The 19,867-nt window shown below is 33.0% G+C and overlaps 1 protein-coding gene across 2 annotated transcripts; it reads right to left on the bottom strand.

Annotated features, from left to right (window-relative positions):
* Positions 1-4,356: 4,356 nt before the first annotated feature.
* Positions 4,357-11,006, bottom strand: LOC127870305 (uncharacterized). Of its 2 annotated transcripts, none has more exons than XM_052412939.1 (7): positions 10,862-11,006; positions 8,429-8,767; positions 8,026-8,157; positions 5,930-6,040; positions 5,495-5,770; positions 5,181-5,208; positions 4,357-4,490 (listed from the first exon to the last, which is right to left on the bottom strand). In XM_052412939.1, the coding sequence occupies exons 1-7, from the start codon at positions 10,953-10,955 to the stop codon at positions 4,424-4,426; spliced, it is 1,047 nt and encodes a 348-aa protein (XP_052268899.1). In that variant the 5' UTR covers positions 10,956-11,006; the 3' UTR covers positions 4,357-4,423. The 2 variants fall into 2 exon arrangements, with proteins under 2 accessions (XP_052268899.1, XP_052268900.1); XM_052412940.1 differs by having other exon boundaries at positions 5,495-5,767.
* Positions 11,007-19,867: the final 8,861 nt, after the last annotated feature.

Raw genomic sequence — 19,867 nt, 5'->3', positions numbered from 1 at the left:
CAGACAAACATCCTGGTAAAGTTTCATCATTATTGAACCAAAACTCTGGCGTATGGAGTGTTTTTGTTTTTGTAAGATTTAAACTGGTGACCTATATAATTTTAGTTGACCCCCCCCCTTACCAAACATCAAACTTTGCTTACAAAAATAAATATTATGACCAAAATTAATAAAATCTGAAACAAAAGTGTGACCTCTAGAGCGTTTACAAGGATTTTGTATAAAATTATGAAAATTAGGACAATCTAAGGGCAATAATTATGTCATTCATTATGTGATTTTGCTCATCATCAAACTTGACCGAGATCTTTCAGCATCGTTGATAAAGAATGCTTGGGAAATGTGAATGCAAGAGTGTTTAAAAACCATATGTGGACGGACGGATAGCGGACAAAGACCAATCCTAAAACCTCACCTGAGCAATCAGGTGTGCTCAAAAGTGTGTTTCACCGATCTAAGCCATTTTCCAACTTGTCCAAGAAAGCAATAAAACCAATGTATTGACTAAGTTTCACGATGATAAGGCAAAATATGCGACTTCTATAGTGTTCGATCACAAGGTTTCTCTCTTTATAGTCACGTAAGGAAAACTGTCCCACCCCCCTGGCGGCCATGTTTTTGTGACCGATCATGACCATTTGCAAACTCATCTGAGATATATATATAATACCAATCTTTTCACCAAGTTTCATGATGATTGGGCAAAAAGGTGACTTCTAGAGTGTTCACATGTTTTCACTATACTCATATAGAAAAAAATGCCCCGCCCACTGGCGGCCATGTTTTTTTCACCGATCTGGACCATTTTTGAACTCGTCCTAGACATCAATAAAACCACTGTTTTGACCATCTTTCATGATGATTGGACAAAAATTGTGACTTCAAGGTTTCTCTTCAAGGATTCTCTATAGCCAAATAAGGAAAACTGCCCCGCCAACTGGTGGACATGTTTTTCAACGAGCCGGAACCACTTTTGAACTCAACCAACTTATCATTAAGACAAACATTTTGAAAAAGTTACATGGAGATTGGGCATTAAATGTTACTTCTACAGTGTTTACAATGTTTTTCTTTTTTTGACATAGTTTTTGACCCAGCATTACCCAGTTTCGAACTCAATCAATATATCATTGCGACAAATCTTCTGACCAAGTTTCATGAAGATCGGACAATAAATGCGGCCTCTAGAGTGTTTAAGAACAAATGTGGACAGACGTACGACGGACAAAGACCGGTCACAAAAGCTCACCTGAGCAATCAGGTGAGCTAAAAAAACATGGCTCGTAGGAAACGTTTATTAGTAACGGTCGAGCATCAAAATGCCACATGACTTATGCCAAACACAACCATACATATCGACGGCTGAACGTGATCCTGTGAAAGTTTACAGAATCTATCAGTTGTATTAATTCCACTATCATGTACTTTCCCTATTAAGTTCTTGATAGCAGAACGCGAACAACATGCTTTACATTTGTCGTTTCCACATACACATGGTAGAAGGTTAATCACATTGACGATTCACCAAATACGATATCTGCATATGTGTTTACTACTATCCGTAATATCGAGGAGCAGTCGAACATTTATAAAAATCAAGTTAAACCTTTAATATATTAGTGGATTTGATAAATGTATCACTAGAATGAATATTAATTTTGTAATTCCTGTAAATTGTAAAGGATACGCTCGCTATGACGCTTTCATTAACATTGAGCTACATACAATGATGCCATTTGTTTTCAGAATCCAATGACGATACCCATCCAGGTATATACAACGAATCATCCGCTTAAGATGAGTATGTATTAGTAGTTGGTATGGTTAACACGTTTTTGTATGTATTATTTGTCATGTGGTGATTGGTGAAGCTTAAGAAATGATGTTGTGTGGCGCGTTATACATGCGAAAAACAACTGGTTTACGATTACAGTAGTTTTATTTAATTAATTTGTCCGATGTTGACGTTTCCTCGAAAGCTTCTTGCGAAGTATTTGAATGCATTGTTCACATGTTACTTAATATGATTTCCTATAAAAATGTATGCGTCGTTCCATTATAACTATTTAAAGTACTGTAGAGACCCTTTCTGATCATGTTAGATTGTGTCGTCAATCAAGGCAATCGTATTAATAATCGATTTTTATAACGATTAAAACGGTTAATATTAAATTAAATCAAATTTCCTGGGTTGCGCTGTCAATTTTTAAAATACGTTACTACGAGTTGTTTGTAAAAGTTAAATTCTACGTGTTTTATCAATTTGAACAAGCTTAAATGTATGGCTGAAAATAAGTCCGTGAATATTGAATATGAACGTTACGTAATTGCGTTTTTGAAATGAACGGGGGTTATTTCAAACGGAGGTAGCAAAGTTATTTAAAAGCCCTATACGTAATAAATAACCTAAATGAAATTGATCATTTTCATATGTGTCCTCTTATTTGCAGGAGTTATTCATAACTTGATAAGTATTAGAAGATTATAAGACGACTTCCATTTTTCCAATATAGTATACAAATGCCGTCTACGTAAAACAGATTTTGAGAGAAATTGACCAAACAACTGGCTGAAATTTATAATGTTTAAAAAACTACTGCAGAAGCCAAATCAACAAGTACCGAGGATATAAAAACAAAATCACAATTTACCATGGTTACAGAAACCAAATAAAATATGAACAATGCCTCAGAATTCAAAGTATAAAACGCTGAACTTTAAGAAACAAACCAGAGAACACATAACTGCGACTCTGAAAAACACTTGTACCAAGGGCTACAAGATCCAGAGAATAACTACCTGAGACTTCAGAAGCAGAACCACCACTATCCTAGGCTACGGAATCGAAAACTCAGCTACCTTAGACCACAGAATATATAACTACCAAATACTACGGAGTCCTGAACACCGATAACAAACCCACGTGAAACAAGAATAATTTATATATTTACCAAAATAATAAAATGTTGATAAAATCATAAAAAATGCACTGACAATTACTGGGAGTCGCATTTCCGGCTCCAACATCTCTTACTTCAGTAAACGAGATATATTCAGGATGACGGTACCGTGTTCAATGATGCGTATGCTTATTGCTGTATTTCATGTATGTTTCATTCACTACGATTGATAAACATCTTATTTCCCCGCGTAAGCAAAATTAATAAATGGGGCAACTTAAATATTTTACTAATCGATTATTTAAATATGTATTTTTTATGCAAATATTAAAATAAATCCGAAATATATCTTATTATTGAATGGTAAATTGCATGATATAAATTACATAGTAATATGTAATGTTAAAGAATGACATTTTCGAAAACAATCTGCGACAAAATGTATACTGATGACTAGTCGGCCACCATTAGCAACCAGTCACAAAAGCCTAAAATAGCTAAGTAACGTTAAAGTGATATTATGGGCATTTTTCACTGTTGAATTGAGCTGAAAAATAATTAGTTAACATGTGGTTACTGACCAATTATCTGCAACTCATCTTACTACTAGTTGTTTTTAAATACATATTTTATATTCGATATTTTACGTGACTGGTGAGTCCTGTAAGCCGAAATGATCCGTAAAACAAAATTGTGTATTTGTGTGGTATTAACGAATCTGTTCCAAACTAAATTAAGTATCACATCGTACATGCATGAACATTTGTCAAACGAAAGTATATTTGATATTCAATGCATTATTTCTCTCTTTCCGGGATATTGTTTTAGTATGTTGATGCTGCATTAACAAATATAAGTGTATATGAAGTGAAAACACCAAAAAATAAACAACGGTTGCGATAGACACCTATAAACTGTTAGATGCCCATAATATCACTTTAAGAGAATTCCAGATACCAAGGTTGACGATGGTCGTTAGTTGTGTTTGCATGTCTTGTTCATCACATGTATGGTTCGTTATAAGTATTGCCTAATAGAATAAAAGTAAATAAACACAGTTATTTAAGACCATTAGTGCCTTTATGCGGTTTCTTTTGTCATCTCTGTGTATGTGTCTCTCTCTCTCCCTCCATCCCTCCCTCCCTCTCTCTCTCTCTCTCCCTCTCCCTCTCCCTCTCTCTCTCTCTCTCTCTCTCTCTCTCTCTCTCTCTCTCTCTCTCTCTCTCTCTCTCTCTCTCTCTCTTTCTGTTTGCATTTGATCGTAAAAATATATTTATTTTCCGACCCGACTTAACTGCGAAACAAGGTATTAACGCGAAGGCTAACACATTTCCTTAACATATCATATTATATTTGCAGAATGGATTTGGAAATTTACAAAACAAAGTATAAACAACATGGATTTGTTCATAAGCAGGGGTTATCTAAGAAAAGAATAGTCAAGCGCCTCGCTATATTAATCTTTATTTTTTTTCTAGAATTATTCACATGGAAATAATGAAATACAACGTTTTTGTTCACTTCTAGCTGTAGTCTGTTTCCCCAGCGGTCCTGGTTTCCAGAAGACTTTCATAGCGAATCGGGTCTCCTCTGCAACATAAACTCTTTAAAATGTCTTAAACAGTTTATGATAACTACGTCGTGCATCCGACGCTGCGCGAAGCGGGAAATATACATGAATATATTTTGACAAAAAATGAAAACGAATATTTTGTATCTTGTTAAATCTATGTAAGCATATCACATCTATCGTTAAAAGTGTGGCTATTGCTATAAGAAACTCTGTTTTTTATGGGATAACTTTATTTTACGAAATATGTTACGAAATATTTGTTTTTGAGTATTTATTTGGGTTTAACGAAACACGTCAATCCGTATCGCACTGTATTGAATAAGTAGAACAAGCAATTACAAGATGTAACTAAATGCATGCATGCGACACTGAGAAAGTTTGAAACGACACGCATGGCAAGAATATACATTATTTAATGTCCACAAACTGCCTTTCGATTCTGCATTTAAAGGAAAGTTGAATTGTGAATGAAAAATATTATGAAAATGACTGGTCTAGTACGCATTAACATCACACTTTTTATATGTTTAAGAAGAAATATATAGGGCGGGTTGCATATTGCGTATCGCAAACCGTCACACTAAGCATTTGTTTTGTTAGGATTTTTTATTACTCTTTTAAAAAGGATTAAAATGAGATATTTAAAGTCAAATTAATCAAAATAATTAAAACAAACTGCGCTTTTATTTCAATATATCGATACATACGCTTGTGCCTCTGATATCGTTTGCACATCTAAAAATTACAAAACAAACTTATGAAACCATACAATACTTGTAAACATCAGCAAGTCTTGTTTAAAGGCAAGTGCAAATCAGTGCAAATCTTCAAATCAAAGTACAATCAGATGTAAGAATGAACGTATTTGGTCTGAGCTTAAACCTCTGTTGGCTAACAAACGCTCTTGCGTATATAGTATTACTGGAACAATGATATATTGTCTAGTTCAAATCAAATCTTTAAAATGATTGCAAAGTGAAAGAATCTAAAACCTGTTGGTATATCTTGATCGGGTACTTACCGTTAACATCAGCCTCATTAGCACTCGCCGTGTCTGGCATAAATTCGTAATAGTGAATACTTGTATCACGTTGATCTGCCCCTGATTCCAACATGTCAATTTGCGTCTCTGCTTCGTTCGTTAGAGGAAAACTTTCAGCCAAAGGAGGCATATCCATTATTGGAATTTGTTCATAATGATCTACTTGGTGTTCCGTTGAAAAATGTTCAGTAGACATAACACTTTCAATAATTTGGCCAACAGTACCTGTACTTTCACATGACGGCATAACGGCTGCTTAAACAGAAGCATACTGGTCGTTTAAAAGCTAGACGTGTCAAAATGGAACTTTACCACATGCTAAAAAAATATTCTTTGGTAAAATACAAACATATCGAACACGATGCGTTGCGTATCAGGATTGACTAATACTTTTGAAAATGCATAATATACAACCTGTTCGTGTACGGTATCTTCTGTAGACGCATATCAAGAATGTTGTTGCAAGAAGAAACAGAATGCCAGTGGCACTGATCATAATGATTGTCGAATTTCTTTTTAATGGATCTGTAAACGCAAACGATGTATATAGTTTAAAAAATAAAGGCGAAAAAGAGCTAACTCTTTACTGAAGATATTCAACCATTGGTAACATACACAGTTTCAATTCTTAACAATATGAACCTTTAAGAACAAAATCATAGACATTTACGTGTTATACTTAACATATATCATAAATCTGGATTTTTAAAAGTACATAGTTTTTTCACAGACATGATGTCTTTAATTTTTCTGTACCATAATATATAGTAAATATGCATGTAACAATGTCTTCAGACATTTTTACACTTTATAAAAATCGTACATGCATAGACTTTTTTTTATTGATGGCAATTTATAAATGATCCGCGTTTGGAAGATACGATAGTTTCAAAAGACTTGACAGTATAGCATGAAAATACATTCAAGAACATTCTGTTATTAGTAATGTCTTTCTGACGATCATTCTTCTCCAAGTTGTTTGTATATTGTGTTGTATTAATCGTGACAATTTCTGTTGTTGTTATGTAATCTGTTCGCATATGACAAATTCAACACATGTTGGGTGTAAAAAAACGTTAGAAAACAATTGCTTTATTTTAAATTCTTATACTAGTCTTATTCTCCCTTATGGGGCTGGTGGCCGTGTTTCGGTAGTCATGTTGTTTCCGTCCGTGCGAATTTCGTGTCTACTATGCAACTTTTACGACCCTCGGCGAATTTTTGATATCCTTAGATTATTATTTCCAGGCCAGTCAATGTGTCATGAAGAACTTACAAGGTCCTCATTCAAAGGCAGCGATATTAGATTTTAATTTCCGATCTTTACATTCAACGTGATTAAAGTCTCTATAACGCTCAATATCAACGAAAATTTCGTAAAGTATTTCGTAAAATAAAATTAACACCTTAACAATCAGTGTTCCTTATAGCAAAAGCTAAAATTTCAACGCTAGATGTGGTATGATTACATAGATTTTTGAAGATACAAAATGCTCGTTTTTATTTATTTGTGGCCACAAATAATTCCCGCGATTATATCTATTCATACGACACACGAACACTATTTTAGTGTTCATGTGTCGTATGAATAGATATTCAAAACAATAATAAAAACGAGCATTTTGTATCTACAAACATCTATTTTACCAGACCACATCTGGCGTTGAAATTTCGGCAATTGCCATAAGGAACACTGATTTTTAATTGGTTAAGTTTATTTTACGAACAATTGTACGAAATTTTCGTTTGATTTTGAGTAGTAATGTTACTTTAAAAGGTTTTTAATATAAATTCAATTATTATTGCACAGTGGACAATGTGTCGAAAACAACTTCAGCGCTCGTAATGTCAAAACTTATGGGCAAAGGTCTTAAATTATCGTTTTTCTCTATTTCTTGATTGCTTTATTACTTGAACATGCATGGACGTATTTTAATATAACGTCAAATTATTGATTTCCATGACCAATGGGCACCTCACAAAACTTTTCCGTTATCCTCTGTGAAAATTCAATGTCAATGTTCATAAATTTGTATAAGTTTTAAATGCCTGACTGATTGGAATAAAACTTCGGATTGTTTATCCCAATGACCCCCCCAAAAATGTGTCACTTACCAATCACATGGTCTTAGGTAAGAGGTTCAATGTTAAAGGTTAGAGTTTAGATTACGCTCTGTAACATATGTATACCTTGGAGAATTTCAATATAATTTCGGATATTATTCTAGCAAATGTGAAGCCTGAACCTGTCACGCTCTTCGGTAAAAGGTATAAGCAAAATTTCCAGGTCAAAGGTTATTTATAATTTCTGTATTTTGTTTATGTCTCGGAAATGTAAATATTTATTCTGACTATGTTTTTATATAATGTATGACGTAAAATGCTTATTGATACTCGGTCAAAAGTATCAAACCTTCAAAAAAACGCATTCAATCGAACAAATACATACTGAATATAATAACACTTCGTCAATAATAAAAGCATAAATGTGAAAAGTATTTTATATATACCATTCACCAACGTTTCTGTTATGACTGTTTCTGTAACTTGGGTAACTGTTTTCATGTGAAGGTCGTTTTTTGTGCTACTGTCATTTTCAGTTACGATTTCAGGAACTGACGTCGTTGAGCATATGCTGATTTCTAAAAAATATGTATCTTCTAGGGAAAATAACTTCTAAATGGGAATCTTTTTAAATATTTTATGACAAAATAAATAATATTATGTTGTGAATAGTTACAATTCGATAACATTTTGTTGGATACATGTACTTAAATGTTCATTACATTTTATAACACAAACCATTTGGTTAAAAAGTCTTTGTGTTTTGTGATTACAGTATTTTTCAGGGTTATTTGACACCAATTAATTCTCCATTCGAATATGGAATACCAAAAGCGGATTTATGCTTACGTTGACTGGGCAAACGTATGGTATTACTGCGATAAATAGATCCATGCGAGAATCTTGTACACTTCCATAAGTCACCCTCGTTAGCAATCCCTTCATAAGATAAGTTGCAACTTATATGTGTGTCATGTAAACACATACATTGTGACGATTTAATAGTTTCAATGCTTTTCGTATCGCATTTAGTTCCATTTTGTACTACTTTTATCATGTTGCCCTCTTGTTGATGGGTAGCTGAAGTCTTATAAATATTCCACTGCTGGGTAACGCCAACACCACTGCACGTTACTTGTACTGTTGATGAACATACCACTCCTACCTCAAGCCATGTGTTTTGTGTTCCTGAATTGAAATCATGTTTAATTCCATTTAGTAATGAAAAATAAACATTATATGCTGGTATTGTTGAATTTCAAGTGCATTCAACCTTTGAAAACGCCCAATAATACATTTTACGCAGCAGTGTATTTGCATTATGGTGGTATGTTATAAACATATTGTTTTCGAACTCGCCATATCCACAAATACACACATAATGCATGGAAATAGATTTGTTATAACATAATCGAGTGGAACCATTAAACAAAATGTTGGGCTTCGTTCATTTTAAATAAAGCAAATTGATAAAATTAAAATATAGAAGTTTGACATATTTGTTATGACCTTATAAACCATATTATAGTAATAGGGTACAAATTAGAGTCTACAGATAACAAATGCCATTGACTGATCGTCACGGATGAACGATTCTATCGTGAGCTTGCCCAGAATGTAGTCAAATGATCTGCATCATCGCATGTGAAATATTTATTCAAAATCTTAAAACATGAAATATTCAAGTTTGTAAAATGTTGCGTTACACAAGTATCCAAGTGTAGAATAACACGTGTATTTCCTGTGTTGTATATAAATTATAAGAAAGTCCGTGTAAAGAACTTCTTTTGTGAATATTCAGGCAGTGACACTTTAAATGCCACGTGTCACACGGTGCCTATACCACGTGACTTTTTCGGATCTGTGTTGGGAGAATAAAGCGCGACCCAGTTAACATTTTTATGGATCTCTTTTTAAATATTTCACCATTTTTAATGGGATAAAGTGGAGAGCCCATTTATTCGTAAGAGTTTTCTATAGGTATCATGATCTTTTTTAACAAATAAGTATTTTTTTCAGTAATGTGCAACCGCGCGTTTAAACGTTTAGAAAAATGTCGGATCAGTGTACGGACTTCATATTACGAACGCGCGGTTGCACTTTACTGCACAAATACTTATATGTTAAAACAGATCATGATACCTATAGAAAACTCTCACGAATGAGCGGGCTCTCCACTTTATCCCATTAAAAATGATGAAATATTTTAAAAGACATAATTAAAAAAGCTAAATGGGTCGCGCTTTATTCTCCCAACACAGATCTTAAAAAGTCAAGTGGTATAGGCACCGTGTGTCAGTGACTACCAATTTAACTTGCCAATGCAACGAATTTAAAGCATTCTTACGATGTTATTTTTATGATAGCTTAGAGTTTACATATTGTTAACAGACCATATAATAATGAATCTTAATTATATTAAACTTAAGTCAAATATTTTCGTGACGTTAGTTCGAGAGTTTTTCCATGACTCTTGATGATTTTCATGTTTATATTATACAATTTATTATTTAAATTTTGTTTGGTAAACAAAAAGATATACATACTTGTGTTAAATGTTCAAGGTTACTCAAATGTTTGTCCATGTTACAAACGCTTATGGAATATTTTCAATCTGTTATGGATCTTTTATTTGCATATAGATTAAAATTAAATTAATTCACACAATAAAATCAATACCTTGTTTTAGAGCTTTTTAAAAAAACAAAACAACAATATCGTTGTCGTTAATTTATTAAAATTAATGAAGATGAAATGAAAATAAGTCTACTAGCATTTGATGTTATATCTGTCAATATTTTCAATTTTAGTTGTTGACAAGAACGAACAAAAACATGGATAAATACATGCCCATTAAATCCATTATGCTTCGACATTGTTTACTGGTGTAAAAGTATGATTTGTTAACTTTTCAGTTTAGCTGATTTTCAGACAAGCAATCCAGTAGTTTTGGCGACATGATTTATTCCTATTTCAATGTAAGTGTAAATTAAGATGAATCGCTAAATGATAAACATTTACTTCGTCACCTAAATGCAACCAACTGGTGGGCAATGCAAAAGTCAGAAACATTTATTTGATTGGTCTTCAAAACACTGAATAGCATTTTTCTATCAAACATTTTGACTACAAAAATGAAAGTAGCTAATACAATAACGACATGATTACGAAAGATATATGTAATAACTATTTTTATTTATGCAAGCATGTTTACATCGAACAGAAATAACATCAAAGTAATTCTCAAATCATCACCTTTATAATTTGATAGCGAAAACTTACTTTGGTTTCCAATGACATGCGCAGTTAGGCTGCAGATAAGTATGATCCTAAGCATGTTTGCATTTGAAAGTTTTGCTGCTACATTAAAATCCATTCGAAATATTATAATGTCACCGTGCACAATTTAAATAAAGAACTTGTTTATGCGTCTCGTCTATATCCACGTGCTGACCATTGACGACCGAAACAGGGAAGAAAACGAATATTGTACTTGAAGTGGCAATTGTTCAGATGTTACTCACACAGACACCGTGACTCGCTTGTTAATGGACCACAGACCTACACATGTTCTTTCCTTACAAATAAAGTGAAATGAGACGCTTGCGCTTGTATAGATTAATAACGTGTACTTTTTGTAATATTAATATGAGCAATATATGAGACCATCACAACCACCATCAGTTGTGCCGCTCAAAATACGCTCAAAATATAAAACAAAATCATAATATTTGCATTAAAAATTGAAAACAGAGATATAATATTCCTTGTTTAATTTACCAACAAATGTGTAATTAAGATAAAAAAGAAAGTGGTTATGACTTAACAGACATACAACCTACGAGTTTGAACATATTAATTTTAAAGGAACCTTTTCACAGATAACCCCATATACATGGTCGATATGATTCTTAGTAAATATCGGCGAGAAATGCCATATATTAACCATCTTTTGATACATTTCTGCATGTAAGTGCTGAAAAAAAACGTTTTATTACCGTCTCGTTGATCAAATCGCATCAGCGGCGGGATTTCCCCCCGACTTAACAGAAAAGCACACTGTGCCGTCACGTGTTGTGCTAAGGTAACCAACAACAACAATATGGTGTAACCTGTATTGTCAAACATGGAAGAAGTAACTAAACTATGTTTTTATTGTTAATGTCGGTAGTTCATACGCTTTGTGTAAAATATGAATACCTCATGGAATAACTGATCAAATGATTGGTTTTTGTTTCTGAACTATATGCATATACAGCACACAAAGCGTAAATACCCAATCTCCCCTTTAGAAATTAGCGACAGAGACCAATACTCAAAGCCGAGTTGACTCAAGAATAAGTTGGTATTCGCACAAATAAATATAATTTATCATCAGCCTTGGGGAACAGAGGTAATTAAAACAAACACGTTACAGTTACAGTATATTTTTTACTTTTCTCATAATTGACATATCTATTTGTTGGCAGGTACATCAAGATGCTATGCATATATATTGACATGTTCATTATTGATTTTTTAATGAAAATGGAGTTTATTAATCAGTAAAATGCATCTAAATGGTACTTGTAGTTTGTTAATTAAAACCCAATTAAATGTTGACTGTAACCATGTGAACCGGGAATGGAACTGCAAAACCCATCACGTAAAGAAGAGTCTTCAAGATAGTCCATATGAACGGACTCCCTTGGCCTTTGATAATTTGTGATGTGACGACTCAGTGAGTCCATATACACCTCGTCATAAACACAACCGCAGCTTTCCGCAGCTGATCACTACGCATCACTACACAGACGTTGTACGTAACCAACTAAGGAAAGCGTTGAAAAAACTTCAAAAACGGATTAAATGTATATGAATGGCAACCTACGCACTTTATCCTTTGCATGCACCCTTAAAAAACACGACAGTGTTTCAACACACTATTCTTGTTGACATTTGTATGTTGAAATTTGGAACAGCGTAAATATTCGAAAATCGTTATCGACGTTGGTTACATCACAAATAACAATGGGAAATGATTGGTGTACTGCAACCCGAACGACAATATAAGTCGGCAACATTGCGACAATGTTTCATGATGGTGGATAGAGAGTGCGAAAGAAGAACAAAGTAAATAAAAGGCAATTATGTCGTGCTTTATGGTACCATGTGCATGTGTTTGTGGTTTAGTCAGGTAAACGTTGATATATTTTCGCAGTTTCAGTGTTCCTTAGCCCTTGTATTGGTGATAAAATGTTGCATCTTTGGAAAATAGACGGTGCATTGCAACTCTCAGCAACCATTTGGGTTAATAAACTGAGAGTTGAACAATTGCAACAGTGATGGTTTACTATATAATCAGGCAAATATTCGATTCCATTTTTTTTAAAGAAAAGATGCCATATAAGGAAAAAGTTGAGTTGTAAATGCATGGAAATCAAGAACAGCATGTTTAAATGTTATGATTAAGTGATGATGTTTTCCTCAAACAAACAACATAAGTATATTATGAAAACGATATGCCAAGGAATTGTGTGATCTCATAAATTAGTATAATATGTATTGTGGTTATCCAAATAAAAATGTACGCATGTTTATCATCTATTCAGTGATGATTGATCACATTGTTGGTACAGGAAGGTTAAACTACTCTTTGTCAACGCTGCAAATCTTTGACTGAAACTTATTGAACCTACATGAATATAACTTGTAGTCAAACATACACTTCAAAGGAACAATTTTGCTATCTTTTCATTGATACATCTGTGCAGGAGGAAATGAGACCCGACAGATAACCGACTAAAATTCAACCAAAAATAAGCAAGGAACTTGCAGTCACTGAGTGTTCTTGTTAACTGTCGTGTGTAAGGCCGCAACAATATTAAATATTAAAGCTGGCTCTGGACTCAACTGCATGCATCTTAAAATGAACATAATGGCGAGGATGGTCTTGGGAGCATTTTCATAATGAAAGCGGTCAGCCCAGGGTCACCAATACCCTTCGGGATTTAGAGATACTTATTGCAACCTGGCGAAGTTTTTCAGAAACCGACCACGAAAATCATGTTTTTGTTGTGTACATCAGAATATGTTGAATGTCATCACTATTGATTGATAAACCTATTATCCTTTAAATTTGTATGATTGAATGATTTTATGTGCCTTAATTGTTACTTAATAATGAATTGTCTTATTTCCCCTGTCACATTTTCAAGTGCTATCTTTATAAAAAAACAACGCATTTCATTTGCAATTTCAAACGAGGTTAGAAAATGTTACTGCACGGAGTAGGTTTCATGTCACACATGATATGAGATATATGTATGTATGTTGTTTATGAGTGTATTATAAGCTTTTACTCATTTTTATATCTTATTTTGAAAATTTGAACTAGTCTATATGCACACATGTAAAGTCTCAAATTCAGTATGACGTTTCTGGCAAACGGAAGTACCCTTAATTATAAAGCAGGAAGTTTTCGTTTTCACTGGTGACCCCCATTTTTTCCACTCAAACATAAATTGTAGATACTTTCTATGTTAACAAATTGAAATTTCCAGCTGCCATTTCTGTTGTTTGTTTATTTTAAATAAAATGTTTTTTAAAGAAGACTTGTGGTTGTAATTTTTCTGGTTTTCCGAGTGATGCTGACATCACCTAATCTTTTATATTTTCTTTATTCCTTTTCTCACACGTTATAAACTACCATATACGTATATAGTATGCCTTTATCTTTTAATATATACTAAACAATGTTGTTTGTTCAATATTTGGATTAATGAGAGTGAAACTCGTATATGGTTCAGAGAAAAGGGAAGCAAATATTTTTGGGGTTGACAACTTAAAATAAAAAAAAATATTTTACGGTGAATTGTATTTAATCTTTAATTATCAATGCAGAATACGATAACTCTCAGAAATATGCGAAGAAAGAAGAGAAAATCAAAATAGTGTATTCGAATGCTAATACTTTAAGTTAGCAAGGCATTATGTATTTTAATATACAATGTATTTGTATTTGATCAGTATTTTGAATAAATTGAATACATGTCGCCTGAAATGCATGTAGCATAATATTAGTAAAAGCTAAGAATTTGCTGGATATTCCTCTTGTTTTCTGTTTCTTTTTTTTAATATCCTTAAGATTTGATTATCCTTAATATTTAAGATAACTTATTAGATAATAGTGCCGGATATTTATAATTCACGTATTTAATAGAGACTATGCCTTTACGTTGTTAATAGGATACAGCCATTATTAAGCCAAGAAAAAGTTCATTAAGAAGGGTTCACTGGATTGTGTCACTTTGGTGCAACACGCGGACATTTTTGTTATGTATTTTATTTGAGAATATTGAAGTCATATTTAAAGATATTCAGACTTGTTGTGGTTACAAATATTTTATTGTGAAATTAATCTTGAATGGAAATCGAAAGAACAGAGTTCAACACCATTGTTTTTCCCATAAAACAAAGTCTTTGTATATTTAATACGATTAATCAATCTCAACACATTCTGCAATAGATAAATTGGATAAGCCAGTGCTTACTAAAAAATAACAAACGGAAGCGAGAACCATGGAGTTGCAATGAGAGAGGCTTGTGTTGCTAAATGAGCAAAGAATTTTAAATAAAGCTCCGACACTATACAAGATTTATATTAAAATTTTACCAAACAAACTGCCATAAATGTTAAAAAATTGTTTCGTGAATATTAAGATTTTCTATTTGTACGTGTCATTACAACTAATGTGAACAATCTGAGCTTTAGGTTCAAAACATTTATTGTATTTTTGTTTAAATGCAGACATGTATTTTCTATGATATCATTAACCACCTAAATACTTCTGACGAAGCATAGGAGCTCTTAAAGGATAAAAAAAACCCGACAGCCTGTCCCAGACCAGTCTGGATCAGCCATCCTTCTTGATCTGTTTGCAGGCACTGTCCATTGATGGACTGTGACGAGGACGAGCTTTGTTGTGACATGGCCCCACAATACTGTACAAGCCAGACACCAGTATGTTTACTGTCGATGAATCGTACCCATTGTTCATTTAAATTTTTCTGTGGGCCTGGTTAAAAGAATAAATAAGGCATTTTTTCTATATCAAATATTTTTGTCTTAATAGCAATATCAAACAATTTTAAAACTACCCATGAAATTGTCTCAACATAAAATCAAAAGTTTAGAAAAGCTCATATACAGCAAACGTTTTGGAACAATGTGATAGCACATCAGACTAAAGATGTGGAGGACACACATTGATCACAGTAAATGCTTTGTATACATGGACACCTTCAACGGGATAACAGCAAAACTATTCCTGTCTTTTGTTTGAATTTGATGCGAGATAAATAGCAAAGTATTACTGGCAACTTCCGGGACGAGGAGTAGGATGGTGACGTTGCATCATAATGGTTTAATCATCAGAAAGTCTACGTTTTTAGCGTTGTTCATTCTTTTTCGTTTTTCACGGGAAGCATTATGTGATAATGGTTAACATACCTTTTCAAGTCTTGATGTTTAAGACTGTTCGCAACATTTAAGTGGATAAATGGTTTTTCAAATTTTAATCTTCAGTGATTCATTCTTTATTAAATGAAGTAATGTTAATTTCTTGCAATATAGTGTAAATAATAAGAGCATCAAGATAAGTGTCCTTTGTATATAAAATGAAAACCAAATGAACCGTTCAATAATTCATTATTAATTTATCTTGTTCGTTTGTCAGAAATATTACAGGTGCATACTTACAGTATTTTTTTTTTAATAAAAGGGGCCGTTCTTAGAAACTTAACATGTATTTTAGCAATGCATATTCACACTTTTTCCACAGTTTTATCCAGCACCATATATTCAAAGCATTTTAATGTAAAAAATAAGTATACGTTAACAATTACAAACTGAAATAACATTTATACTACTCTATTGTACCGTGAAGTTAAACTTAATATGCATTTCATGAATATTTTTACTTCAAGTACTACTGATTTTCCTGCGCCTGCTATCAAACATGTTTCACTGAGTGTGTCTTTAAAGATTGTATGTGTGAAGACTAAATCAATCATTATAGAAATACTTGAGCCTCGCTCTGGGAAAAGTTGGTTTACTGTATGTTTATGTTTTCACAGATTAGGCTGTGCAGTCCGTCAATAATGTAAAATGATCATTCTTTTTTATTATAACAGGTAATATCAACGGTCTTCTGCTTTGGGACTCGGGCTATGGATGCAAGAGGTATCTTATGACACCATATCAAAACACAGACAATCCATGTAAGGTATGGTTATTAAATGGATCTTTAAAACCATGTAACATATATTCAGAATTAAATGTTGTTTCCCCTAGATTACAAAGAAAAAAAATAAAAAAGGTATGTTTTGGTTATATAAATATGCAGAACATTTCAATAGTTGCTAGCAAACAATAATAGATATTAATCTATCATATAAATTCAATTACCCGTATTTTTAATCTAAACTTATGGAAAATACACACAATGCTAAAATTCATAACATATATATATAAATGCTATTAATCATCATGAAAACGTTTAAATATTTACTTACAAACATAAAGCAATGCCACCTAAATAGATTCAGTTCTTAACATTAAGTTGAATGCTTAAACATTGCACTATTATTAGTATGTTGTTTGACCTACAGTTACGATTTAACATATCCTTATGTCAAACAAGAGTGGTGATCGAACAAGCTTTTGGCGTTCTCAAGCGTAGGATTCCATGTCTACATTATGGACTTAGAGTGAAACCTGACAGAGCGGCCAAAATAACAGTCACGTGTGTCATTCTCCATAACATTGGATTAGAGAGACAAGACATGTTTTCACGGACATGTGACGATGACACGGATCAACCACATGTTGTGTATGAAGGAGATGGGTCTGGAAACAGTTACAGAGACCACATCGCAGCAGCGTTCTTTTAGCATAAAGTTATTTCATAAAAATCATTAATGAATAGATTAGGGTCTGTATTCACCAACGTTTTAATTCAAAATTATAAGACTCAAACTTAAGGAAGGAATCGAAAAACGTTTTACCTATGAGTCTGATCACAAAACGTTCACATTCAATTTGAAGAGAACTACACAAAGATCACTTTTCATTAATTTAACTTAAACTTAATTTACTACCTCTAGAAAACTGATTTTAACCTTGGAAAATATAAGTATTGTATAGACTTAAAACGTTGATGAATACAGGCCCATAACATAAAAGCACTTAATTAAATATATTTGTGTCACATGCATACAAGTATGACATTTGCAGAACAAATGAGGAAAATGTATTTTATTTAAGGCATTTCAAATTCATATAATTGTTATTATTCATTATTATTCATGCAAATTATATTCTAAGTTTGCTGTACTCGAAAAATAAATTATTGAAAACATTTCAGATTCTTACATTTGTAGAATTGAGTTGAATAAACAATTATAATGTCATTCACATAAACACACAAAGTATTAATAGCGAAAGCAAAAGGATAGAGAAGCATCACAGAGGCTGCAGATCAAGAAAGACAAGTTACGACAATAGCATGGCACAATGTTATGATGCTGTACTTGTAACAAGCTATTAAAGAGGCATATCGACTGCATTTTCCATTTAAACAGATATATTTGAAACTAGAAATGTGTCCAAAAGACAAATGCATTCTCATCTTTCACCGGACACAAACATATCTTGAGTTAATTGGTCACTTGCCATACATAAAGGACCAAGTGTGGTAAATGATGACAGTGCTATACTGCTGGGTAGCTTGAGTTTCACTTCTTCATATTTGAGTGTCACACATTATTTATACATTTAATTAATACAGCATGCATGAATCAGTCCTATGTAGCTGTTGCTGCAAATAAGAGCTATTTAACTTGTCAATTTGCCGTCGATATATGCCCCTTGAAACATTTTTAATTACGATTCAAACAAATAAAGGCCTTGATCTAGTGCAGATTTGATATTGGAGTTTAACAACTCTATTTTTAAAGTAAAAAGTTGTCTTTCTTGATCTGCAGCCTCTGTGATCAGCTTCACTCTTAGTTCGTGCAACTGTTTTTCCTGCTGTTGCCTCTGCAACAGCAGGTCCAATTCAGCCTGTGCACGGCGTTTTTCCATCTCTAGAAGGTCTTCTTCATAAGATCTCTTCCTCTTCTTCACCGAATCTGGAAGTTATTATACATTAACATGTTCAAATGTGCTTAAGAATTGAAATACTTTCTTTATTTCATAAATGTTTACATGTATGGTTTTGCAACTGATTTATGCCAGTGATGATTTTAACAATTAATATGCACAAAAGTACCTTCATATAGCAGTGGAGAGGGGGTATAATGTGGGGGTGTGGTCATTTATAAGATGATCTTTCAAAAATAAGAAAAAAATAATTTTGGGGGGATTCTGGGGGGGCGTCGGGGATGGTTTGGGTGGAGTCCATTGTGGTACGTCAGGTAAGTGTTGTTTTATCAAAGTATGAATCAAGTATGAATAAAATCTGATCATAAATAAACAAGTAATGGCAATGTTAGCAAAATTTAATAATTTGACCCTGAGAGTCAAGGTCATTCAAAGGTCAATGTTAAATTCAACTTGCCAGGTACAGAACCCTTATGATAGTAAGAAAATATTTGAAGTTTGAAAGCAATAGCCTTGATACTTTATAAGTAAAGTGAATCTAAACAGAAAATTTAACAAAATATTCAAAGTTACTAAGTCGAAAAGGGCCATAATTCCGTCAAAATTCCAACCAGAGTTATGCAACTTTTTCTTTACAGTCCCCTTATTATAGTTAGCGGGTGTTTTAATTCTGAAAGCAATAGCTATGATACTTAAGGGGTAAAGTGGACCAAAACACAAAACTTTACCAAATTTTCAATTTTCTAAATATAAAAGGGGCAATAATTCTGTCAAAATGCCAGTCAGAGTTACATTACTTTGCCGCCTGCACAGTCCCCTTATTATAGTTAGTAAGTGTTGCAAGTATGAAAGCAATAGCTTTGATACTTTAGGAATAAAGTGGACCTAAACACAAAACTAAACCAAATTTTCAATTTTCTAAGTATAAAAAGGGAACATCATTCTTACAAAATGCTTTTTACAGTTGTCTACTCTTGTTTATAGATTGGGGTCATGTAGGTTAAGAAGTATGCAAAATATGAAAGCAATATGTCAAGGGACAGAAAATATTTGAGGTGGTACGCAAACTTTAACATAGATTTATCAATAATATGCATATTCAAAGTGCAAAAAGGGCCATAATTCTAACAAAATGCTTGATACAG

This window comes from Dreissena polymorpha, chromosome 2 (assembly GCF_020536995.1).
Source record: "Dreissena polymorpha isolate Duluth1 chromosome 2, UMN_Dpol_1.0, whole genome shotgun sequence".
NCBI lineage: Eukaryota > Metazoa > Mollusca > Bivalvia > Myida > Dreissenidae > Dreissena > Dreissena polymorpha.
This window is presented reverse-complemented; position numbering and strand designations above follow the sequence as displayed.

Coding starts and splice junctions, on each gene's coding strand:
- LOC127870305 (XM_052412939.1), bottom strand. CDS start 10,955: ATGGATTTTAATGTAGCAGCAAAACTTTCAAATGCAAACATGCTTAGG. Junction 5,771..5,929: donor AAGATACCGTACACGAACAG/GTTGTATATTAT, acceptor CTTCTGTTTAAG/CAGCCGTTATGCCGTCATGT. Junction 4,491..5,180: donor ACGATATCAGAGGCACAAGC/GTATGTATCGAT, acceptor TTTATGTTGCAG/AGGAGACCCGATTCGCTATG.